This window comes from Sapajus apella, unplaced genomic scaffold (assembly GCF_009761245.1).
Source record: "Sapajus apella isolate SASKATOON/1434 unplaced genomic scaffold, GSC_monkey_1.0 scaffold46, whole genome shotgun sequence".
In the NCBI taxonomy this organism is placed as follows: Eukaryota; Metazoa; Chordata; class Mammalia; order Primates; family Cebidae; genus Sapajus; species Sapajus apella.
Genome location: NW_022436986.1, coordinates 11,531,091 through 11,558,791, shown reverse-complemented (window position 1 = coordinate 11,558,791; position 27,701 = coordinate 11,531,091). Strand labels below are relative to the sequence as shown.

Genomic DNA, 27,701 nt, shown 5'->3' with positions numbered 1-27,701 from the left:
TAAAAGAAGGAAAAATAATCAAAAAACAGAGAAGTAATTCTCTCAGTGATAAGGGTAACATTGGAATTAAATCTTACCAGGTCTAGTTTTAAGTCAGCAACTCAAACAACAGCATAGGTTCTTTTGAGAAATTTAGAAATTTCAACTTAGGGTTGCTACTTAAATAAGGCATTGAGGCCCCTGTACCAAAGGCGCTCTCTCTGATGTAATTTTACAACTTTTCTATTTGCCTGTTAAAATTTTGTCTTCTCCATCCTCCATCGTTGCACTTCTTAATGCTGTCATTTTTTATGGCTACCTTATTATTACTCATATAGCTGGCACAAATGCCTAATGGTACCTGTGTAGCTAGGCACCAACTTAAGAAGTCTGTTTTCTGAAATAATGTTTATTCACGACGACATCTTGAACACCTTCTTTGTGCAAGACACAGCAAGAAATACAAAACTGTAAAACCCACCAGGAGTGTCTTCTTAACTAGACCCGAACAGGCCACAGTCAGTATCATATTCACTTAGAAGGATACCCGCCTGGAAACAAAGCATACCAGCAGGGGAGCATAGGGCATTTCTCCTCCAGGGAACATCTCAGCAGGCCACACAGCCAACAAAGACCTAGCTCTCTTTTAGCCCTCCAGATGACAGCTCAGGTTCAAGGTAGCAAGACTCACATCCAGTGGGTTTGAGAAGATATGTTGGAAGATAGTTCATGACTAGATCATAGCTTTGAATGACAATATAAGACATATAGGCTTTTATTTTTTACTATGGATGATTTCTGAGCAAGGCGTTAGCATTGATTGAAGCTCTAGGACTATTAATATTGGCAGCAGTACATAAGAGAGCTAAAAGTAGAGAGAGACCGGAGGCAGAAAGACTATTACATTCTGTTGGTGGAATAATATTATTAATAATTATAATGATAATAGCAGTAGCCAGTAATTTTTCTTGGCAACTTGACATTTGCCAGATACTGTTCTAAGAATTGTTCATGTATCAAGTTCTCATAACAATCCTATAAAGCACATTAGGTACGAATATTGTCCCTGTTTCATAGATGGGAAAACTGAGGCAAGGAGAAGTCAAATAATTTGCCCAGGGTCTCACAGTCAGTAAGTGGTAGGAGCAACATTTGAACCCAAACAATTGGAGCGTATACTTTTAACCACTCAACCACACCACCTGTCAGAGTATACTATGTGTACTCACACTGTCTAAAATTCTGGAAAACCCCTTAAGGAAGGGTTCACTCCTCCCTAAGAAACCTTATAATGATGAGGCTGACAGTTGTGAGGCTCAGCAACAACACATGTGGGGATACCATATGGGAATAAAAAATGAGATCGTAAAGAGTGATTAGCACTTCTTTATTCAGTGCCTACCAAGCATCCAGTATTCTTCACACATCATCTCATTTAGTCTTCACAGCAACCTATGAGGGAGTATTATTTTTAATCCACATTTTTTCAGAAGAGGAAGCCTAGGCTCAGAGAACTTTTGCCTTTTGCTCTCATTACAGAACCAGTCAGTGACAAAGTCAGCACTGGAATCCAGACCCAAACCAATCCATGTTATCCTACGATGAGGGCATGGAATGATGGAAGAGGGATACTGCCAGCCTGGAAGGCTACAGTCCCCCTGCCTTCAGAAGGCTAGGATCCCCAACTGAAAGACTCTGGAGCCATGCTAACATGTGCAGAGCTATGATTCCAGCCTGTCTGTCCACCCAGCTAGAAGTTGTACCCACTGGATACTTGGGTCAGTCCTTGTTCCAAAGAACCAGCACTAGCCTGTGGATCTGGGTAGGACCAACGCAGCTCTGAGGATTCCTACACACTAAATACAAGCATAAAATCTCAAGGAAATTTAAAAACATGTAAAAAAAAATTTACAAAGGGTGGTTAAAAAAAACAAACAAACTATTCTCTAAAGAGAAGTGAAGCAAATCATGTGGACCTGAGGATGGTACCTAGAGATAAAAAACCTAAGAGAACAGAGCTAAATTTCAGGAAACAATGTTAGTTTACTCAGCTAATTCTCATATGTTTAGCCTCAAAGTTTCTCACAATTATTCTTAAAGATCTATGACATTACATTAAATTTAAAGAGCAGAACACAAAATTATATACACACCGACTCAGTGAAAAAGTACTGATGGTGGAATTTTAATTTCTACTTATTTTTTCTGAACCTTTCAAATTTCCTATAATATATATAGTTACCTTGCTAACCAGGGGTAAATATACACACACACACACACACACACACACACACACACACACACACATAATTTCAATATATAAATTTGTTTTTATTTACATATATATGTATGTATATAAGTGAATTAAAATACTTTCAACCAATACTTGGGAAGGAGGAACAAAAAACAAATTTTACACAGAGTGGTTTAGTAATTTCCAAATACTCAACAGACTACATCAAATTCACCTGAGATATTATTTAAAAAATACAAATTTCCAGAGTGCAAAGACCCACTCAGTCAGAATTTCATGGGATGGGCCCAGGAATCTGGAGTTTAACAGCTCCCTGGGTGACTATAACATCTTTTAGCAAGAAAGTCCAAAATTACTTCGACTCTCTAAGGTTGCTTGATAATTTATTTAACACTAGGGAAAATTTATATTTAACAAAGAGAACAAAGTGACAGGACATAGATTTGGATGGCCTAATATCTCACCATTCATCTCTGCAAACTTCTGAACATCACTCAGAGTTTTCAGTTCTTGCCTGGGACATGCTGCTACACACAGTGCAACAGACTTAATCTTCCGGTTTATCAAGTCCAGGTTGCAAGGATCCAAAAAGAATACATACCTAAAGCATGGAGAAAAAAAACTGAGATATTATTTCACAAAACACATTGTGGGTCACTGTATATTTGACTAAGCCTAGGGCAAAGAACATCTATTCCACATTCCTCCACAATAAAAATTTCATCATGAATACATTTTTAAAAAATTGCTTATAAACAGACTGTTAACAGTGGGAATAGGGGAATCATAGGATCATAATTTTCATGATCTATTTTTCTAACATTTAAGTGTTTGTAATGTGCACATGAAGATTTTATAATCAGAAATCATCTATTTTAATTTTCTTCAAATCATTAATTTTTTCTTATTTTGTCAAACTTGCACCAAAAAAATTACTGGAATATCATAATACTGCTATCTAGTACAGCATGAATTACAGTTCATATATAAACTGTAAACTTTAGTTAATAAGTGTAATTCATTCATTATATATAATTCATATAAACAGAATTATATAATTCCAAAAATGAATATATACTATATATAGCAATTAATATATACAACTGAATATATAAAGTTAAATGGAGACTAGAGGGAAATACACCAACATTTCAACTACAGTCATCTCTAGGTGTTAAAATAAAGGGATTTTTAATTTACTTTATTTTACCTTTTGGAATCCACATCTTCTAGAAAGAATGAAAATTACTTTTGAACTGCTATAACTCCAGTAAATACTGTTTATTAATGGTTTAAATACTGTCCATTACAGATAGACAAAATAATCCCCAAGACTGAAATTATACCCTTTAAGTCCTGTATATGTATATTTTAGGAAAGGGAAGATTAATTAGAAAGCACACTAAAGCAAGTATTTTTAATGTTATAAAGTAGATGAGATGATAAAGATTATAGATGTTAACATCTGCTCAAAGAGAAAGTAAGGGCTAAACATTCTCAAAGATAAGCTAAGTACAATATTACAGATCAAGGAAGGGAATACAAGAAGGAATGCTTCCACCTAAAATAACAGTTAAGAATCTCCAGCCAGCGTTCAATTCCACTGAGTCCATAAGAAGTTTTATAAAATCATGCATCTGTCAATAGCCTTTCACACAGTTAAACTCTGTGTGAGTTTCAAATCTGGAATGGGAAATATAACCAAATATAAAAATTAGGCAAATAAACTGAAAAGCAGAAAAGGTAAAGTCAATACATATGCTGAAATGGAAAATATAAAGAGATACCAGGAAAAAAACAGTAAGTAGGAAAAAAAGGCGGAGGGTGGGAGGACTACTACAGAGGCCTTTGCAGATCAAGTAACACTGAACACTTCAGCACAGCAAGGGGACTGGGAACCCAGCATGAAGGTCGGGTATAACTTACCAAACTAAAAAGCAAAAAAAATTTTATATATGATCCTATCAGTGACTCCAAACCCGTTAATGTTCTGTCTATACAAACAGAAGGAAAGAAAAAAAGCCAGGCAGAAAGATGTGGTTTAGAAGTAGGTTTTGTGGACTGCTTCCATGGCTGATACAGAGAATTATTTCGGGCAACTTTTGAGTGGAAACAAGCATGACCTTAGTAATTCTCCCTTCATCTATCCTGGGCATCTGACTAAGCATGTCTATGCCGGAGACCCTGTATAATGAATTGCATGAAGATCTTGGACAGGGAACAATCAGGACCTTGAGAACCTTGAGAAATGTGTCATAAAACCTTTGAATCAACCACTACAGCTACTCCACCACCATCACTATCATCACTACCATTGCCATCATCACCACCATTACTACTAAGAATACTTTTTTTTCCTTTGAGACGGAGTTCCGCTCTGTTGCTCAGGCTGGAGTACAATGGTGTGGTCTCAGCTCACTGCAACCTCTGCCTCCAGGGTTCAAGCGATTCTCCTGCCTCAGCCTCCCAAGTAGCTGGGAATATAGGTGTGTGTCACCATGCCCAGCTAACTTTTTGTATTTTTAGTAGAGATGGGGCTTCATCCCGTTGACTGGGTTGGTCTTGAACTCCTGACCTCAGCTGATCCACCCGCCTCGGCCTCGCAAAGCGCTGGGATTATAGGCATAAGCCACTGCACCTGTCCTAATACTTAATGATAAAGACTTTTTAAAATGATAGCCAATTTTATTGAGGATTTACTATTTCTCAGATACTGTATTAATCCTTTACATGTATTAACTCATTTAATTCTCATAGTAATTCTGTTGTGTTTCTCTATGGGGTGGGAGGTGGGCAGTGGAACTGGGATGGGAAAGAAGCATTGAGGAAACAGTTCTAAGTGATGAGCAATGCCTTGAGAACCATCTGGGGAAATCACATCACAGTAGAAAAAGAAGCTTAGGGAAAAGAAAAAAAAGTCCAGAAGCTGCCAGGGCCTTGCTGCTGGGCCTAGGCTGGATCAATGACAACCTCTTGAGAATAGATGCACTGTCTGTCCTGCAGGCTTCTGCCTTCTCCAAGGGCAAATGTATCCCTATTATATTTCTAACTTTTTTTATACCTAAAAACATTGTCCTTTGATCTATACTAGTGAATGGGCAGCAACCTTATCCTTTCCTTTCGTCAGACCAATGTGAACTTGCTTTCTGGTTCTCTCTAATAGTTCTCTGACCTTGGAAAATACATTTATTCTTCTGAGCCTCAGTTTCCTTATCTTAAAAACTACATATCACCTATTTTATAGTTTGTTGTAATGTGACCAATACTATACATAAAGTACCTAACATTGTAGGCACTCAGTGATTCAAGTCGTTATCATTAAGAATACTATTTGCTTTCCACACATTTTACATTTCATAGTAAGGAACTAAATGCAATACTTTCTTATATGGGCATAAAACAGGGATACAATACTAACATTCAGTTTTCATTTAGAAAAAAAAAATCTGTGTAGGAGTATTCATGACTAAGGGTAAGGTAATTACCCTTGAGAACTAAGTAGGCCCCCACAACAGGTCCAGCACAAGGAAAACAAGAACAGGAGGGTGAGAAGAATGCCCCCATGGCTACAACACTGTCAAATTAATACTGCACATTTGTTTAGCTCATGTATATGGTTTGAAAAGATCTAAAAACTTATTTGAAATGGTATTTTCAAAAAATACACACTCACATACATCACATGTTTACACTCCATATCTTACCTGCTCTCCATAGTCTAAGAATATATTAAGCTGGCCAGGTGTTGTGGCTCACGCCTGTAAACCCAGCACTTTGGGAGACTGAGGTGGGCAGATCACTTTAGGTCAGGAGTTTGAGACAAGTCTGACCAACATGATGAAACACCATCTCTACTAAAAACACAAAAAAAGTAGCTGGGTGTGGTGGTAGGCATCTATATTCTCCAGCTACGTGGGAGGCTGAGGCAGGAGAATTGCTTGAACCCGGGAGGCAGAGGTTGCAGTAAGCCAAGATCACGCCACTGCACTCCAGCCTGGGCAACAGAGCAAGACTCTGTCTCAAAAAAGAAAGAAAGAAAGAAAAAATAACATATTAAGCTTAATTCTCTATGCATTTCACATATCCAAATGCACACACATAAAATTAAAAATAACATAGAGACCTTGACCTTAGGTTCAGATTCTATTAACATTTGTTGGGTGCATAGGTATTAGTCATTGTCACATTCAAGACTTTCTTTATCTTTGCAACAACTGTGTGAGGTAAGGACCATCACCACCACAGATGTTAAAGCTGAGGCCCTGAGGCCTAACACCAGGCCCAAGACAGCTAGTAGGTTCCAAACCATGAATTCAAACCTAGTATCTCTGATGCTGAGTTTCAGTTTCTATTCTGCACTATTCTCAAAATATTTCCTACAAATAATCATTAATAACTTTTAACTGCTCTCTATTAATTTTGAATATTCTGCTTCTAGCATTCTGAAGTCCATCCAATCTATGGCAACATGCATACAATTAATTATATTTTAATTAATTCATATTTAACTAAATATTTACAGGGGGGGCAAAGTGCTTCTATCAAACCAATTTATGATTTATTAAAATTGTACTTTGTTGCCTTTTGATTTGAAAATTTCCTTAACCAGGTAAATAAATGCTTACATTAGTTTTTCAGTTTTCACTTTAAAGTAAATGAACTGTGTGTGATAGTTTTTATGTTTTGACAACGAAACAAACAATTGAATCTTAAATAAGCACAGCATTGTCAAACGAGGTCACTGTAAGTCAATGAAAACGACAGATGTTTCAGCTGAGAGGGTAACACACAATATCTGCCTACTTTTACTCCCAAAACAGAATCAGGAAAGAGATGTGGCACATCCATTTTGAGAGAGCTTCTCCTGTCTGATTATGTGTCTTGGCCTCTATACCTTGTGCTTCTCTACTCTGTCTCCAAGGTGGAGAGCCCATGTCACAGATAATCCATAAACCTAAGTTAAGAGCAAGTTTGTCATTGTTATCCTCAGTGAATCTTTTACTGGGCCTATTAGTAACCTAAATACAACGTTGTTTAAGTTTCACATCCTTTAGAGGAACAGGAATAAATAAAATACCAAAAGTGAGAATGAAAGACAAGAAGCAGTAAGAGAAAAATACTCTATAAACAAAACAGCCTAGACACCTGCAGGCACTGGCCTATACGACACACACATAGCATGATCAGCTGATATAGAAACACATTTGCAAAGGAAATTGCAAAACACCCTAAGTAAACTTTGAACTTAAAAGTTAGATGGGAATGGAGAAAAATGCTCAGACCAAACTGCAAAGCAAACATTACAGAGGATAGCAGGTAAGGCATGTAAATATGTATATATTACAGTTGGGGTGGTTTCCAGAAATTATTTGAGGAAGAGAAAATGGTTTATTTTTAAATGGATATTTTTGAGATACAGTAACAAATTATCTCAAAAGGCAGGAAAAGGAGAGATGTCTAAATAAAATGCTCTGTCTACACAGTGAATGAGGGGGACAGATGCACCAAAGATGAAAACAGGGCAATGAGGCAAAGGTGGGACATTAAATCACTGAAGCTCAGGAAAAAGGGTAAGTGCCACAAAAAGAAGGGGCTTTTAAAGCTGTGCTCAGAGCAAGAACATGAAAATGAATGATATGATGCCACAGAAGGTTTAAAACTCGTTTCAACTGTTTTGCTTTTACTTTCTTTACTGAAGATAGGGGAAGGCAAAGAAAATAAGGTTCACCAATAATTTACTTTGAGTCACAAAGCATTGCAGGCTTTACCCTCACAACATCCTAATTTAACAAATGAGGGAACTGACTGGCAAGCTAGGTGACTAACCTAACTTTTCAGTTCAAACTGGAAAGTGAGAATAACTGTAAAGGAGAGTGAGTTACAGACCAGTCAAGTCAGCTGAATAAACCAGTGAGATCTTCTGGGATTCCCCCGCAGACAAAACCCTACCTGGACATGGTATAGGGCTGTACTCTATATGGTATGCAACACTCATATGACAGGAATTAAATAGGATGATAAGAAAAACTTCATTTATAACAAACATCAGTATGTGTATACTCCTGGGCTAGATCCTTTGGATACAAAATTCATAAAATGCAGTTCCTGAATACAAGTAAGTAACAGTCTAGAGAAGAACAAACACAAATGTAAACAGTCATTTTAAAACCATGTGATAGGAGGCAAGGCTGAGATGGCAGTGGAAATTGTGTAATTCTGCATGGGAGGATAAGGGGTTAGAGAAACCATTAAGGAGGAGGAGGCAGCATCTAAGCCACATTTTGAAATTGAGTAGGAATTTTCCAGACAGATGGGGAAGGGAACACTCTAGGCAGAGGAAACTGCATGTCTAAAAGCACATGAAAAAGCATATTGAAGGAACTGCAAATAATCTGATAAAGTCGACTATAGGATGGGGCATCAAAGAGCTATGCACCACGGAGAAGCAGGGGATAGAAGATGTTGCTATCCTTAGAATCTGGAAGATCTTAAAACTCTTCCATTAGTCATCATGCACTCAATGGCCACGGAACAGTGATACCCTGGTATGGCCAGCCCCTCAGTTGAAGGCTAGACAGAGAATGGCTGGGGAACAGCAGTGCTGCTCCAGAGATGAGCCTTTGCCATTAAATTGCCTCCTGCTGCCATGGCAACTCTGCAACAAGGCTTTTTGGAGCAAAAGGTGGCAAGCAGATACTAGGTCTGCTGGCCGCCTCCTGCCGAATTTGGCTGCTCTCCTCTCTAATCAGGATGGAAGCACTGCGGCACTAAAGCCGGAAAGCTGGCTGAAAAATCCCTCCATCACCTTCTGTTTTAGTGATTCTTGACATGTGTCTTCCCCAGAGGGGAATAAAAATGGAGTCTGATCATTTTTCCAATTATTACCTCATATCAATTTACAATTTATAGTCCCTTTCCACAGAGAGCATTGCCGTGAGTGAATCATACCAAACTGAAAACCATGACAGCCTAGTAGAGGCTTGCTATTGCTAAACATAGGCTTACAGAGAGCCCTGCAGATCTGTACTCCACCCACAGTGGAATTCTGCCCAGAGGAGGCCTCTTATTTCCAGAGGGGCTGGCGTCGGGTTGCAAGTCCAGTCATCTCATCTGGGGTGGGATGCAAATGCCCCTAGAAGAGCTCTGTTATATTAGGACAGAACTATGGGGGCAGCACACCAGAGCTGGTGAAACCCAAGAAACCCAACCCATAAGGTTGATGACAGGGGCGTGCCCCTTTCCCACTGCTTCCCCAATCCTAATTAGGAAGAGGCATAAATCTCCTAAGGAAGAGTTGCCACTTGTTAAAACTAAAACCTAAGGATGCATCTCACCAACCCCCAAAGAGACAAATTCTAAATAGGATGGCAGCTTCCTCCGCCAGCACTTCTGTAGACCTTGATTTACAGGCAACTGCTAAGAAGAGAAACTTTCATGGTCCTTTCTGGTAATTCACAGCATTGAGAGCTGAAAATAACTTTAAACTGTAGAGGAAGCCCAAGGATCAGACTAAGAGCAATACTCAGAGACTGTGTACTTCTCTGACCTCATCTTCCCCTGGTCTCCCACTGGTTTCCTTTCTGTTTCTCAAGCAACCTGGCACACTCTCACCTTGGGGCCGTTGCACTGCCTATCTGCCTGGTTTCTTTCTCTAGATAGCAACAGAGCTAGCTCCTTCCCTCCTTTCAAGCCTTCACTCAAAGGACGCCTTCTCAGTGAAGGCTTTGCTGGCCAGCCTGTCTAAAACACCAGCTTTCTACTCTGATGTGCCTTCATCTTTCCTGCTTTGTTTTTCCTCAGGACGTACACTGGCTCACACACTGTATATTTTACTTATTTATCTGTTTATTTTCTACTGCTACTAGTAGAATATCAACTCCAACAGGGCAGAGATAATTGACTACTTAATTCATCCCTATATCCTTCGTGCCTAAAATGATGCCTGGAATAAAGAAGCTGCTGCATAATTATTTCCTAAGTTAATAAACAGATGGTAATTATGTAAGATTTTGCTAAGTGGGGCCAGAGTGGACTGAAGGTAGGGAAGAAGTCATTTCAGGAACAGGGAAATACTCTCATTTATTCAAAAGAATTTTATTAAACACCTATTCTGCCAGGTGTAGTCCTAAATAATTACCAAAGATACGGTGATACATAAGACCACACAAATAAGTGTTTCTCTTCTCAGTGTTCACAATCCAGAGAGTAAGAAGACAATTACAGTGTGCTAGTGCCAGAGCAGGGAAAACAGGATCATAGAGGAGGCATCAAACGCACCCCACGAATGGAAAATCAGGAGAGATGTCCTGAGGAAGGGATATCTAAAGCTGGGACCTAAAGAATGAGTAAGAGTGGAGTGTGGAGGAAAGGGGGCGGGAACAGGGCAGGAACAGGTCAGGCAAAGGCAAAGAGGAGAAAGGGATCATGGCACAGCTAAGAATAAGAAAATGGTCAGGATGGTTGGTAGGAACTTCAGTGAAAGACAGAGAGCTGGAAACACAAGCTGTTGCTAGATCATGTAGGGCCTTTTAAATGGTATGCCCGTAAATCCCAGCACTTTGGGAAGCCGAGGTGGGCGGATCACTTGAGGTCAGAGTTTGAGACCAGCCTGGCCAACATGGTGAAACCCCGTTTTCACTAACAATACAAAAATTAGCCAGGTGTGGTGGTGCAAGCCTGTAATCCTAGCTACTTGGGAGGCTGAGGCAGAAGAATTGCTTGAACCTGGGAAGTGGAGGTTGCAGTGAGCTAAGATTACGCCACTGCCCTCCAGCCTGGGCGACAGAGTGAGACTCCATATCCAAAAAGAAAAGATGTTAGAAAGCTTGGAGTTCATCTTAAAGACACTGGGAAGCCACTGGGAGCTCACCAGCTGCAATGTGCAGAATGAATCAAAGGTGAGCAAGAGGAAAGTAAGGAGACTAGTCAGAAGGCTACTAAATTTCTATCAAGAAATGATGACTTAGACTAGGGTGGAAATGTGAATAAAAAGAAGCAGATTTCAAAAGTATTTAGACACAACGAAGAAAACTTGATGACTGTTCTATGTAGGGGAAAAGGAAAATATTAAAGATAACGCTTAGCATCTCAGACAAGATGGCTAGGACATTCTGGTTTGGAATCCTGCTCAATTTTGTACGATAGGGGACGCAAGAGGAGGAGCATAGTACAGAAGGACAAGGATGATGTTCCAACTTTAGACAATTTGAGTTGGAGGTGCCTATGAAGTGTCCATATGGACCTATACAGTTGGCTGTAGAGTTCTAGCAGAAAAAGCTGGACAGGAGATACAGATTTTGGAACAATCAGCATATAAATGGTAACTTGCCCCTGGGAATGCATAAGATAACCTAAGTCAGTGTGAAGGGTTAAGATTCTTAGCCTGAGTGAAATCTGTGAGCCTCCAGAAATGATAAGCAAAACCTGACGTACATATTCACATGTATTTTTCTGAATAAAGACTTTGTACTTCAAAGGCCTCCAAAGAGATGAAAACTAAGAGTAAAAAGTAGGATGACGAAAGAGCCAAAGTAGATACTAACATTGCAAAGCAAAGGCATGGAACTGGAAAAGCATAGGGGAAGAATGACTCTCCTATTTAGCTACAATGCCTGCTCTTCCTTATCTATGTACTACGGAGGGAGACATAATTGTCAGAATGGCAACCAAGAGTCACTTATAGCAAATGATATATATAATAAACTGATATAAATTATAAATGATATTTATAATAAACTGAGGCAAGTAAATTAAAACAACTTTAGCTGGGTGCATTAGCTGTTGCCTGCAATCCCAGTACTTTGGGAGACAAGGGCAGGAGGATCATTTGAGGCCAGGTGTTTGAGACTAGCCTGGGCAACATAGTGAGACCCCGTCCCTAAAAAAAAAATACAAAATTTAGCCAGATGTGGTGACACGCCTGTAGTCCCAGCTACTTGGAAGGCTGAGGCAGGAGGACTACTTAAGCCCAAGAGGTTGAGGCTGCAGTGAGCCAAGGTTGTACCACTGCACTCCAGCCTAGGTGACAAAGCAAGACCCTGTCTCTTAAAAAAAAAAAAAAAATTAAAGAACATTCCGCAAGAGCCACATGAAAAAAAAAAAAAACAATTTTCTACCTAGCCCAATAACTTGGAAGAACATTCCTAAATCAGCTTGTTCCAGCACTCAGACTGAGAAATAATATGTATCATGAGCCAATGGCCAGAAATTTCATTTTCTTTTAGTATAACAGCTTTTTTGAAATATAATTAACATACTGTAAAATTAACCTGTGTAAACTGTGCAAGTCACTGTTTTTAAGTATATCTGACTGAGTTCATCCATTACTACAGTCTAATTTTAGAACATTTTGTCACCTCCAAAAGAAACCTCACATCCATTAGAATTACTTCCCATCTATTATGGTTTAATATTTGTCCTGTCCAAAACTCATGTTGAAATTTAATCCCTAGAGTGGCAATATTGAGAGGTGGTACCTTTAAGAGGTGATTAGATCATGAGAGCTCTTCCCTTGTTAATGGATTAATGGATTATCATGGGAGGGGAATTGATGGCTTTGTAAGAAGAGAGATGTGACCTAGCATATTAGCATACTTGGCCCCCTCACCATGTGATACCCTGAGCTATCTCAGGACTCTGCAGAGTCCCCACCAGCAAAAGGCTCTCATCAGATGTAGACCCTCCATCTTGGACTTCTCAATTGTCATAATTATATGAAATACATTCCTTTTTCTTTATAAATTACCCAGTTGCAGGTATTCTGCTATAGGCAACTGAAAACAAGTGAATATCTTCCATGTACCCCTACTCCCTAGGCCTAGGCAACTACTAATGTACTTTATGTCTGTATAGATTTGCCTATTCTATACATTTCATATAAACAGAATCATACAGTATGTGGCTGGCTTCTTTTATGTAGTATAACAGTTTCAATGTTCATCCATGCCACGTTATATGTAAGTACTTCATGCCTTTTAATGGCTGAATAACTTTTTATTGTGTGGATATAACACATTTTGTTTATTCTGTCATCAGTTCATGCACATTTGTGCTGTTTTCTGTTTTTGGCTATTAGATGGTAGTGCTGCTATGAACGTTTATGTACAAGTCTTTGTGGGGACTTGTGGTTTTAGTTCTCTTAGGTAGATACTAAGGAGTGGAATTGCTGGATCATATGGTAACTCTATGTTTGATATTTGGACAGACTGTCATATTGTTTACCAGAGTAGCTATTCCATTTTACATTCCCAGAAGCAATGTAGGAGGGCTGCAATTTCTCCACATCCTCACCAACATCTATAACTACCTTTTTATTATAATTACTCTAGTAGATGTGAAACAGTAACTCATTGTGGTTTTGATTTGCATTTCTTGATAGCTATCGATGTTCGATATCTTTTCATGTGCCTGTTAACCATTCATATACTGGCTTTGAAGAAATGTCCATTGGAATCTTTTGCCTATTATAGATTTCTTTCAAATTTCTGAGTAAGACAGAGTAAGGCATAGATATATACTAGATATTGTCACAACATTATGAAAAAATTATATTACAACAAAAAAACAAGGATGAAGGTAGAGTAAAAAGAATACTTGCAGGCCAGGCACGGTGGCTCATGCCTGCAATCCCAGCAATTTGGGAGGCTGAGGCAGATGGATTGCTTGAGGCCAGGAGTTTGAGACCAGCCTGGCCAACACAGTGAAACCCCATCTCTACAAAAAAAAACACACACACACACACACACAAAATTAGCCAGGCGTGGTGGCACACAACTATAATCCCAGACACTCAGGAGGCTGAGGCAGGAGATTCACTTGAACCCAGGAGGCGGAGGTTGCAGTGAGCTGAGCTCACGCCACTGCACTCCCACCTGGGCCACAGAGCAAGATTCTGTCTCAGAAATGAAAAATTAAAAAGCACTTGGGACAAAGTACTGGAGTCAAAGGACTAGAGGTCAAAGAATGGCTGCAGTGGGCAAAAAAGGACATGCAATGCAAGATGGATGGAGAGAAGCACAAGGTGAGAGTGGGGAATTTTTTAATTACTCTGAATTGATTTTATAGGTAGAACAATTAAGGGTGATGATGAAGACCAAGCTGTGTCTATAGAAGAGTGAACCCTGAAAGCCTCCACTGAGAAAAAATTTAAACAGTTCCCAGGGATAGTGAGAATCAATGAGACAATATGTGAGAGTGCTTTGTAAACTACATAAATGTAACAGTTGGTTAAAATAGCTATGCTTTCCTCATTTAGGTTAAAAGGAAAGAACCCTTGATAAGTAATTTTGAAGCTTGTTTTTGGATGATGGTAATGAAGATGTTTATAATAAACAGCAGTTAACGTTCATGGTACCAGGCACTGTGCTAAGGAGTATACATGATTTATGATCTTAGGCTTCTAAAACACCCAAGGAGTTACTGCTATTATTTTCATTTTTACAAATGAAGATTGTAGGCCAAACATTATTGTTGTTATTTTCAACGGTGTAACCTGTCCTTTGATATTTGCCTACTGGATCTACCCATACAGATACATCCCCAATTGCATGAAAAATCTTACCTATTATAGAAAAACTGAATGTTGTTCCCATTGTATTGCTTTTATATCAGAGAATCAAATTTTTGATAATCAAACATGCCTACCTTGGAACTACTTAATTTAGTTTCTTTTATTTCTTTCTTTTTTTTTTTTTTTTTTGAGACGGAGTTTTGCTCTGTAGCCCAGGCTGGAGGCACAATCCTGGCACACTGCAACTTCCACCTCTTGGGTTCAAGCAATTCTCCTGCCTCAGCCTTCTGAGTAACTGAGATTACAGGTGCCCCCCACCATGCCCAGCTAATTTTTGTATTATTTTTAAATAGAGAGGGGGTTTCACCATGTTGGCCAGGCTGGTCTTGAACTCCTGACCTCAGGAAATCTGCCCACCTCAACTCCCAAAGTGCTGAGATCACAGGCCACCACACCTGGCCTTACTTAATTTCTTTATTGCTTTAACGATATATCAATTGTTGAAATTATACAAAGTATAATATTCATTTATAACATCAAAATTTACAAAGTATAATTTCTATTCATTAAAGTAGAATATTCAATTATACAAAGTAGAATATTCACTTTAAAATATTTAACCCACATGGAACTTATTTTGCATGGTATGAGATTAAAATAGATCTAAATATAGCTTTCTTCACAATATCACTCAACCCACATTTTTTTGTTAAACACTGATTGCTTTCACAGTTTTTATTTCTGCTGTTTCTATTTTGTTCCCATCATTGCTATTAACCTGTGTCCAGGTAGTCTTGTTACTGTCATTTGGAACAGGTTTCGCCCTAGAATGGCAATACCCCTTTTATTCTCCTCTAAGTAACACAATTATTAATTAGATAATAACAACTATAGATACACAATCTTTACTCACACAATGAGTAACCCTTCGCTCCCACCTTTTATTTGGCGAGTATACTAACTGACAACATTTAAAAATCCTAAGACTGATACACTCTTCTTCTCACAAACAGACTTCTGGCTTCTTTTGAAAACTTGGCATCACTGCCTCCATCTACTCACATGGCAAAACTCACCCCAATTAGCAGCTATCTCCTTCATATGGGGCATACACATATAAAGTTCAGACTGTCCAACATTTCTGTTGTCTTATACCCAACCCATGTAAGTGATTTATACTGTATGCCTAGGGGATTTGGGATGTGCAACCTCTGATGAAACCATGCGTCTCCCTTCCTGCCTATAAAACTGAAGGTTCACAGCTAATTTAGTGCTTAATGTCAGTAACTACACTTAGCCTAGATTTCTGGTCTCATCACTTCTCCACTTCCATTGTGTAGTTCCTGATCTTTTTTATTCCCATTTCATTGTCATATAATATATGCACCTACTTCTAATCCTTTTAAATTATTTTGTGAATGAGAAACAATGTAAAAACACTTACCCTCTGAAATTCTTGCCTGGTTTTTTACTCTGTGATTTATGCTATCAATCAAGTTCAATGAACATCCTACTGGGATCTTAACTGGTACTGTATTAAATCTATAAATTAACTTTGTTAGCACTCTCATCTTTACTATATTAAGACTACTCAACCAGGAGTAGATTATATCTCTCTTATTTTTTTTTTGTTAAATTAAGTACTATAACTCTCTGTATTTGGTCCTACATATATCTTGTTAGATTTTATTTTTTAATAAAACAAGGTATTATATTTTTCATTGTATTTTCTGTGCACTGATAAGACAAATGACTGACTTTAGTTAGGCATCTGTTTTATAACCTATAATTTAAGCACTTCATTTCAAGATATGTTTTTGTTGAATCTACTAAACATTCCAGGTTATAGCCCCTGGTCATTGGCAAATAGTATTATTTTTCTTTCTAATCGCCTATACATATTCTATTTATCTCTTATGATTTGCTGCTACTAGTTATTTAAAATAGAGCTATTAAAAAGATGATGTTCTTGCTTACGTAATTTGAGGTACGCTATTTCTATTTCTCCACAATATTGGTAGCTGCTATTACTAGAAACTCCATCAGCCTCCTTTCATTCCATTAAACCTATAATAAAATCTATTTTCAACAAAGGTGCCAAAGTAATTTAATGGGGACAACAGTCTTTCCAATAAGTGCTTCTGGAATAACTGTATTTTTGTATTGAAGAAAAAGAGTAAACCTTGACCTTTTCTTCACAGCAGATTCAAAAATTAAATCAAAATGAATCATATATATGAACATAAGAGCTAACTAAAAAACTTTCAGAAGAAAGCACTAAAAATTGTGAATTTGGGGTAAGGCAATAATATCTCAGATAGGACACCACAAAAAATGAGCTATTAGTAAGGACAAATTCAACTTTATCAAAATTTAAAACTTTTGCTCATCAAAAGATGCCATTAAGAAAACAAAAAGCAAACCAAAGATTAGAAAATATAACCTAAAATGCAATAAAATAAATAAATGGGAAAAAAAAAAAAAGAACCAGAGTTATATTAAACTGGCAAAAAAAAAAAATATATATATATATATATATAAAATTGCAAAACACTTACCTAACAAAGGTCTTGTATACAGATTTAGTGCTTATAACTCATTAAGACTAACCAGTTTGTTTTAACATGTGCAAGATATGAACATTTCACAAAAGAAAATAGATGGATAGTCAACCAGCACTTAAGATGGTCAACATCATCGGTCATTAGAAACATGCAATTAAAACCACATTGAGATACCACTACAAATTAACTAGAATGGCTAAAAATAAAAAGAACAGAGACAGGCATGGTGATCTGTACCTATACTCCCAGCTATCTGGGAGCCTCAGGGTCACTTGAGGCCAGGAGTTCGAGGCTGTAGTACGCTATAACCATGCAATGAATAGCCATGGCACTCCAACCTGTGCGACACAGATTCTATCTCTAAAAAAATAATAAAATAAAGTATAACAAATAACAAAAAGTCTCATAATACAAAATGCTTGTGAGGAAGTAAAGCAAATATAACCCCCCTACTTTCCTAGTGGGAATGTAAAATGGTGCAACCACTTTGGGAAACAGCTTGATAATTTCTTTTAAAGTTAAACATCCTCACCACATGATTCTGCAATCTCAATGCTACACAGCTAACTATCCAAGAGTAATAAAATAGATAAAATCACATCCACAGATTGTTAAAGCAGTATTACTCACAATAGTAAAAAAAAAAAAAAGTTAAATATTGAAATAACCCAAATAGCAAAAACCTAGTGAACAGATAAACTGTGTTATATCCATGTAATGGAATACTTTTTAGCAATTTAAAAGGAACTGACCACTGATATATTTAACAACATGCATGAATCTCAGTAGCATTATTGTGATATGTTGAAAAAAGGCGGACACAAATTACTACATAATGTATAATTCTATGTATATGACATTCTAGAAAAAACAAAACTATACTATGAAAAGCAGATCGGTGGTTGTCTAGAGACAAGAATGAAGGCAAGGACTGACTACAAAGAGGCATAAGATAATTTTCTAAGAGCGAAAGAAGTGTGGGTTGTGGTGGAGGATGCATGACTGTATATAGTTATCAAAATTCAAATTAAACTTTTGTTTGATAATTATATACAGTATATTTTACTGTATGTTTTATAGTTTGATAACTATTTACAGTAAGTTTTACTATATGTAAGTTATAACTCAACAAAACTATAAAATAAAATATTTTAAAATTTCTTCCTGAAAATTGACTTTACAAAATCCAATTTAATCTAATGAGCCCCAGTGTGTAGTAAGAGTTTAACATTACTCAGAAAGAGATCTGGACTTTGCCCTTCACTTCTGGGTGTTAATTTCTAAGCCTTATAGGAGTGTCTTTGTTTACTTGGTGCTCTTGGGTCATGGCAGACATCTAACAATGTGTTTTAGGGTCAGAATAGACCACTCCACATAGTATTTAGGGTGGGGGTCAAGCACCCTAGAAAGACCAACAATGTTGTTTGGATTAGGAGTTTGGGATCACATGGTATCAACTTGACCCAAGGGGCTGGAGACTGGAGACTGAGTCAGCCATGTAATGGAGTCCCAACAAAAATTATGAACACTGAGGCTTAGGTGAGCTTCCCTGGTTAGCCACACTCACTGTGTATTGTCACATATTGATACCGAGAAAGTACTGTGTTCTGACTCCACTCTCTCTAAGGGAGACAACAATGGAAGCTCTACCCCATGCGCTCCTTCTGTTGGCTGACTTCACTCTATATCCTTCCTAAAAATCAACCATAACCATGAGTATAGTAGCATTTAATGAGTTCTGTAAGTCTTCCTGGCAAGTTATTTGCCGGGAAATAGGTGGTTTTATGGACCCCTAATCTTGCAATTGGGGTCAGATATAACGATGGTTGTGTGTGGACTGTGTGCCCTCTAACTTCTTAGGTGCCCTCAACTCTCACATCCAGGTAAACAGGAATAGGTGGCAAGCCAATGAGTATCAGACTCATGGTTGAAGCAGTTAATAATTACCTGAAGTATATTACAAAGGTCACTGTCTATGAGCTCATGTACAATAACTAAAGCTTTTAGACTAAAGCTTTGAGAACCAACTCAAGTAGTGAGACTTGAGATTGAACATTTGTATCAGCTGTTTAACTTAGACATGGCAAAATACACACCTAGTCAAACAACATGGAGAAAAACCAATCATCCTTTCCTTGCCGCCTAGCTGCATACATGTCATCTAGTTCTGTTAAACAGTTTTTCACTTCCCTATTTAGAATTGGTGAAACATTCTTTCAACTCCTGCATTTTCTAAGGTATGTAGCTGAATCTCCTCTTTCAAAGTGTAGCAGTATTTTCCACAGCAAGTATTATGCTAAAGGCAGAATTACACTAGCAATACAGATGTTATCTTTGTAAGGAGTTTAAAAATTTAGGCCAAAGAGTAGTGTGGTCACAAAATATGACAAAAAATGTTTTCCAAAGAAATCTCCACAAATTTACCTTCTGAAAATTTAGTTAGCATCTTTACAACTTCTAATATTTTCCATGAGAGAGAATGAAAGTTTAGGGGGAAAAAAAAAAAAAAACTGTATAGGCCAGGTGCGGTAGCTTACGCCCATAATCCCAGCACTTTGGGAGGCTGAGGCAGGGAGGATCATTGAGGTCAAGATTTCGACAACATGGTGAAACCCCATTGCTGATAAAAACACAAAAATCAGCTGGGTGTGGTGGCGGGTGCTTGGGATCCCAGCTACTCGGGAGGCTAAGGCAGGAGAATTGATTTAATTCAGGAGGCGGAGGTTGCAGTGAGCTGAGATCTTGCCATTGCACTCCAGCCTGGGTGACAGAGGAAGACTCCATCTCAAAAACAAACAAACAAAAAACCTATATAAATAATACAGTAAGTTTTCATTTAGAACATCACAGATGTTACTATTTCCAAATGCTTGTAAATTGAGGTAAATAAATTCTCAAATTCAAGTTTATGTGAGGTGTCTATCTAGGCTGCTCTTTTTCACTTTATGCTAAAGTAGGAGTGGTAGTAGCTTAGAGTTAGAATCAGAGAGTACTGACAGGAAACAGAGAGAGGAGTGCTTTCCCTCAAAGCAAAGCCAAATTCGTCCAAGGCTTAGAGCATCTCCATTTTTTTAAACTTATCCCTAAGTGTGAGAACTAGCAGGTGATCTATTGGGCTGCTCTGAGGAATACCATGACAACAAGTAGGTAGAATACTCTGTAAAACTTAAGCATTAGTCCAATGGACAAATGCATAAATCTCTTCATCTAAGCTTCTACAACTCCACAAGATAGAGTCGGGAGCAACTTCCTGTGTGGACCAGTCTTCCCTGGGCTTTAGGATGGCCAGCAAGAATTCCATCCTATAGACTCAAGCCACACTGTTCCTCAGCTGATGAGAGCCAAGCTTGGCATTCTAATCAGAATTCCGTCCTCACCAGAAGATGGGCTCCTGGAGCCATCTCTCAGTCCCCGAACCCTCATAACCATCTATTCACCTCTTTTTCCAATCACCATTATGTGTACCATCCTTCCACAGCCTACTTTACTTGATTTTACCCTAATAAAATGCAAGCCCTACCTCGAACCCCCAAAATATGACAAAAATATTTTCCATGAAATCTCCATAAATTTACCTTCTGAAAATTTAGTTCGCATCTTTACGCTTAACTGGGGCTCCAAAATTCTGCCCAACATTACCCTGTCCCTGAATCCCCAGTCACTGGCTGAGAGTCTTCAACCCACATGTACAACCTGTAACCAAGATGCTGCCCTGAAGGGGAGAGATTCAAGACTGAGAATCTGACCCAATTACACTGGAGGAAGGGAGTCATGAGCCATGGAATATATGCTACAGAATATACAGGTTACCTCTGGAAGCTGAGAATGACTCCAAGTTTATAGCCCGCAAGGAGATAGGAACTCAGTCCTACAGCCATATGAAACTACATCTGTCAACAGCCTGAATGAGCTTAGAAGAGGATTCATTCCCTAGAATCTCAAGAAAAAAAATCATAGCCCTGCCAACACCTTGATTTTAGCCTTCAAAATCTATAGCAGAGAACCAGCTAAGCTATGCTGTACACAGACTTCTGATTTACAGAGCTTTGTTATTTAAAGCTATGAATTTGCTTCAATTTCTGATTTATGGAACTTTGTTGTTTAGAGCTGCTTAGTTTATGGTAATTTGTCACAGCAACATTAGGAAACTAACACAGTGGTGGTTCCAGTACTACCATCAAATTGCCTTATTTTCCTCTCCCCACCAGCCTGCTGTTAGGAATTCAAGAAAGTGCAGTCACTCAGCTTACAATAGAAAACATTTTTAAATGACATTCCAACACTGAACTGTTATAATTTATCTATGTATTTTGTCTTTCCCACTAGAATGCAAGGTCTTCAAGGACAGGGGCTACAAATGTCTTTTTATCCTTTTAATTTTTTTCATTACCCCAAGTAATATATATTGATTATAGATAACAGAAAAAAAGAGATAAGTATAAAATTAAAACATCCATAATTCAACAGTTAATCACACTGTTAACATTTTCATGTCATTCTATACTTTCCTATGTACATGTATATTTTTACATATATAAATAAAATCATGCTGTATATACTGGTTTGCAATTTATTTTCCCTTAATAATACTATGCATATATTGCATGCTATGGACAAACTTCTACAGCATCATTTTACTGACTCCAGTCTCAGACCAGGCTGGGCCCTACCATTGTAACCTCTCTCATGGCCCTCCCATTATAACCTCTCCAATACCCTTATACCTCTCTCTTCAAAACACTTCCTATAGCTATAATAATTTGTGACTGTGTGATAATTTTACTGTTTTCTCCACTAAATTGTAATTCCCATGAGATAAAAAAGTATGCTTCTTTTGCTCGAGTATAATCTCAAGTGCCTAACTCAAAGAAGACAGCCAAGAAATAGAGTTCACAAATGAATGAATAAATGAATGAACGAATTTAACCAAACCCTTTTTTCAGCCACTTAGGTTGCTTGTTATTTTAATATTCTTAATAGTCGTCTGTAGCACACAGCTGATTTACAATAAATGTCTGCTGAGGGCTAAATAATAAACATAATTTTCAAAAATGGTGAACGATAGTCATTTAGTAAACAGCAATATGATTTACGTCATCAGGAGGAAGAGAAGTCCTAGTCACATGATGAAAAGCTGTATAAGTACTTAGCTGATTAAAGGACCTTCCATGCAAACATTTTAGCATATTTTATCTGTATTTTTCTAGTTCCTTTTCAAACAGGAACAGGTATGCACAGTCAATAAGATTTGGTAACTATTTAAAAAGTCTTCGAAAGAGACATATTTTATATGCTGACTAATTAAAGAATAAGATTCTTCCTAAAATAGATGGTTACATGGCATAGTACAGGCCCAGAAAGTTTGGCAATCATTTAAAGAGTGAACCCAGTCTTTATATTGGTATAATCCCCTAAATAATCCTCTACACAAGTTAATATGTGTTCGTGGAGTAGACTGAACCAGAGACATAAAAGATACAGAACTCTGACTTTAAAGAAGGTGATCAGTGGCCACTAAAGTCCTATTCTGTATCCATATAGATATTATAAAAATAGTTTCCCTAAAATAAGACCACTGTCTATTAAACAATCAATTATCTTACCAAAAAAGAAACTCATTATCAGTTTGAAGCTAAGTATTTTTCAGTAAATATTGAAAACATATAAATGGTAAAAAAAAAAAAAAAAAAAGAATCCAAATATGAATTAAGAATAATACAGTTCATCATCACAATTCATATTCTTTATCTGACAGAGAAAGAAACACACAAAATTGCCTTCAAATTACTCAAAGCCTTTCTAGATTGTATAAGTGCTTTGGTTCCCTTTAAAGTTTTTAAAATGTGTATGGGGATTTGTCAAGTTCCCCTAAAAATTTCTTTCACTTTTAAATGTTGGGAGGGAGAAAGCCCCAAAGCAAAAAAGGTGGGAAGCTGGAATTACCTTACAACTCACCAGATTTATTTTAGTGTATGATGATATTTCAGTGTATGATGCAAAGAGCACTGACTGAGGGTGAGAACTGAGTGCTGGTCTATCACCATCAAGTCACTCATTTCCTAGACTCAGTTTCTTCACCTGTAAAATGATCTCAAGGATCGTTTTAGCATGAACATTTTAAGCGTTAAGTATCTTGCCAATGAGAACCATAAGGAGAAAGAAGTAAAACCCACACTCTGATTCTGTTTTTACTAGGTACTCTGGTAAAGATTATGCAGATTATTTTCAAGGAAATTGAAAAGAGCTCAAAGAAAATGAACCCCCTATAGATTTTACTCATACATAGATGCTATTATCCTCCTCAGACCTCTAATTCTTTACATCCTGTTAATATAGATTATCTGAAATTTGAGAGGCATTTTAGGGCAATGAAGACTTTATCAGTGATTGGGACTTTAAATGACCTCCTTGGAAGAAAGACAAAAAGATAAAAAAGAAAATTAGATTTGTACAAAAATATATCTTTAGAACCTCTATTGAAGAATCTATATTGACGTGTGAGACACACTGGGAAAACTTCTTGGAGTAACAAGGAAAGCTGACACTAAGCTGTGTTAGGACTGTTTGCAGAATGAGGAAAAAGTTCTAATAATGATATAATCCTTATGTCAGAAAGATTAACAGCAGTTCCTTACTTACTGTTGCCCAACTTTACAATGATAACCTACGCTTACTAAGAGCTACCGCCACTTTGCCATATCTTCTCCCATCTCAGGCACCCAACACATGGGAACATCTTTAGTAGAAGCACAACACCTGTGCCCTCACCCCAATCTTCTCCCCAGAGGTCAACAAAGCGAGACCTTTTGTCCCAGCTCAGTCCACACACTCACTTATTCAGGTATCTTACAACTAAATAGGACAATCTCTGCTCTGTCCAAATAGATATGGAAGATAGGGAGCTTCCTCTCTGGGAATAATAATAATAATAATAATAATAATAGTAATAAGGCTGGGTGCGGTGGCTCATGCCTGTAATCCTGGCACTTTGGGGGCTGAGCTGGGCAGACTGCCTGAGCTCAGGGGTTTGAGACCCGCCTGGGCAACATGGCAAAACCCAATGTCTACTAAAAATACAAAAAAATTTAGCCAGGTGTAATGGCGCATGCCTGTGGTCCCAGCTACATGGGAGGCTGAGGCAGGAGAATCGCTTGAACCCAGGAGGTGGAGGTTGCAGTGAACTGAGATGGTGCCACTGCACTCCAGTCTGGGTGACAGAGTGAAATTCTGCCTCCAATAGTAATAATAAGAATAATGACAATTTTCTATCTAAAATTGACATATACACTCTAAGGCTACTTACATATTATAGACCTAAAGGCTGAAGACAATCTAGAATGTGGCAGAAAAAGTATGTTTTTGGAATCCTAATTAGAGTTCAAAATATATTACTACCACCCTCATCCCCACCATCAAAAAAAATGGCAGCCAGCAAGGAACAAAGGCCCTCAGTCCAACAATCCTCAAGGAACTATGCTGCCAACAACCACAAGAGCTTGGAAGGGGAACCTCCCCTCACTGAGCCTCTGATGAAATCCCAGCCCTGACCAGCAACTTAAGGGCAGCTTGTAAGAGACTCTGTGGCTGAAGACCCAGGTAAGCCACATCCAGATTTCTGACCCACCGAAAGGGATCACAAATGTGTCTTGTTTTAAGCTACTAAGTTTATAGTAATACTGTTACCTAGCAACTGCCAATTAATACAGACAAATGAGAAACACAAAATATAATTAGAGCGTAAACTAAAGGCAGTAGAATAACAAGTAAATATAGGAAATTTCAGGTAAAGGAAAGGAAAGTTCACTATGGATAAGGTTAGTTTTGAAACATTTCATACAGGGGTTAGTTATGAGACGTGTCTTAAGTGTTTCAAGAATTCAGACTGGCAGACAGGTAGAAGGAATAGCAAAGAGGTAAGAATCAATTGAATGTCTCGGACAATAAGAACATCACACTGAGGAACAGTGGGAGGAGACTGAATAGGTGAAACAGGTCCAGATCACAAGAGGTCTGAAAGGGCAGGGCTGAGAGGCTCTTCTTTGATGCTACAGACACCACCACCAAAGGAAAGGCTCTTGAGGAGGGAAATGACAACATAAGAGCCCTATTTTAAAGAACTTAATCTTATCAAGTATAAAGGATAGAGAGATTAGAGATAAGATGACCAAGAATAGATATGCTAGCACAACAGTCTTCATGAGAGGCTAACAAACATGGGGAAAAAAGGTTCACACTCATTAATAATCAAAGACATGCAAATTAAAACTATAAAACACCATGTTCTGGCCTAACAAATTAGCAAATAATAAAAACTAACAATACTAGCAAAGATAAAGTAATCTCAGACACTGTTGGTGGGAATATAAATGGAACGGTCTTTATGGAAAGCCATTCAGCAATATGCATTAATAATTTTAAAATATTCAAATCCTCAGACTCACTAATTTACTTCTTAAAATATGTTCTAAGGGAATAAACTGATTTACCCATTCAATAAGATTTAAATGAGTGCCTACTATGCTCTAGGAAGTGAGCTAGGATCTGAGACACAAATCAAATATATCTCACTTCTTCTCTCATGGCACTTAGGATACACATTTAACAAATAATCAAAAAATAAGTATATAATTACATATACTACAGGATACAATGAGAGTACTTTTGAATATCAGATTTAAACTGTGACAATAAAAAGGCATCTCTGGGAAGTGACATTTATGCTGAGAGCTGAAGGATGAGTAGAGTTTTGCCACGTGAAGATTGGGAGGAATTTTTTTTTCTGATAGAAGAAACAATATTCATGAAGGCAAGAAAGAGTTATAGTTGACATTTTAGAGGACTGATTTGTTGACTTTTTCAACAAATATGTATAAAGGTCCTAGTAAGACCAGCTACTGTAGTAGGGGCTGACAGTAAGGAATGGGGGAAAGTGATCGAGGTCAGGCTGAGGTACTAGCAGACAAAACAGGTGTAAAAATACTGTATAGCTACAGAAGGGCCTACAATTCATAAGGAAGCAAAAAAGTACGAGGAAATAAGTGTAAAGGAAGGAAACTAATGCATCTTCCGGAGGAAGAAGAGGATGGAATAAAGGTGGCAAACACAAAGACTGCTGCTTTCCTGTCTTTTTTCAAATCAAAATATCATAGACTTATCTGAGAAAGGTAAAAAAAAAAAACAAAAAAAACCCTGTTCATTTTCTTAAAAAAACATTTATAGACAGAAATATTTAAGTAGGTTAGCACTAAAAAGGTCATACTGTAAGAGAAGATGAAGTAGAAATCAAAAATAAATTGTAAGCATGTGTACATGAATTAAAGAACAGTTACACTTGGGAAACTATTTTCCCTCTATGTGAATGGCTCTTGACTATGCTAAGCATTCAGGAAACAGTGACCACTTTTTCAGAATAATAAGTAGCCTCTCTTGGAAGAGGCCAAATGTACCTAGAATAATTCTAGGATTTGCAATCTGCTCCACTGAACAGATGAATCACCACAAGGTTAAATATAAAGAGTGGCATTTATACAGACTTTATGGTGAGAATGTACTTGGAGTCATGGCAAGCTATGAAAGGATCCATAAAAATGATTCCAATCCCATGTAAGTAGAAGACCTGAGGGAGTAGATCCCTTTTCCTCTTCTCAATTATCTAAATTGTAATATTTTGTATTTGATACATGTCAGCAGCATTAAAGAATTAAATAGACTGAGCACAGTGGCTCATGACTAATCCCTGCATGTTGGGAGGCTGAAGCAGGTGGATCACGAGGTCAGGAGTTCAAGTCCAGTCTGGCCAACATGGTGAAACCCCATCTCTAGTAAAAATACAAAAATTAGCCAGACACGGTGGCAGGTGCCTGTAATCCTAGCTACTCCAGAGGCTGAGGCAGGAGAATCACTTGAACCCAGGCAGCAGAGGTTGCAGTGAGCCAAAATTGTGCAACTGCACTCCAGCCTGGGCAAGAGAGTGAGACTCCATCTCAAAAGTAGGCGCTATCTAAAAAAAAAAAAAAAAAAAAAAAAATACTGCAGAACTCTGCACTATTTTTGTAACTTCTATGAGTCTAAAGTTATTTCAAAATAAAAATAAATAAACAAAAAGGATATGGGTAGTCTTGTTACAAGAAATAACATACATTATAAAATTTGCCATGAAGCAATCATAAAGAATAAATGTAACAATCCTTCAAATTGCTAAGAGTCCAATTTTCACTTCTCTCAATGGATGCAGGTGCGTATCAAGAGAAAAACTCAATTTCTGGGCTGGATATTCTACCGCCCACCAGCCATGTGACTTTAGGAAAATTACTTCAATCTTCCAAGCCTCTGTTACACCTACTTCACAGGGCGGTATCATATGCTAGTTGACTTTGGCATGCTATACAACTACTCA

General features: G+C 37.8%; 1 protein-coding gene across 4 annotated transcripts in view; it reads right to left on the bottom strand.

The window, feature by feature from the left end:
- The window catches only part of SLC44A1 (solute carrier family 44 member 1), a 183,396-nt gene that overhangs the window by 91,895 nt on the left and 63,800 nt on the right, over positions 1-27,701 (bottom strand). For all 4 annotated transcript variants that reach the window (XM_032240248.1, XM_032240247.1, XM_032240246.1 and 1 more), the window contains one exon: positions 2,698-2,834. In XM_032240248.1, coding sequence (XP_032096139.1) covers positions 2,698-2,834 — 137 coding nt within the window. The remainder of the gene's footprint in view (positions 1-2,697; positions 2,835-27,701) is intronic.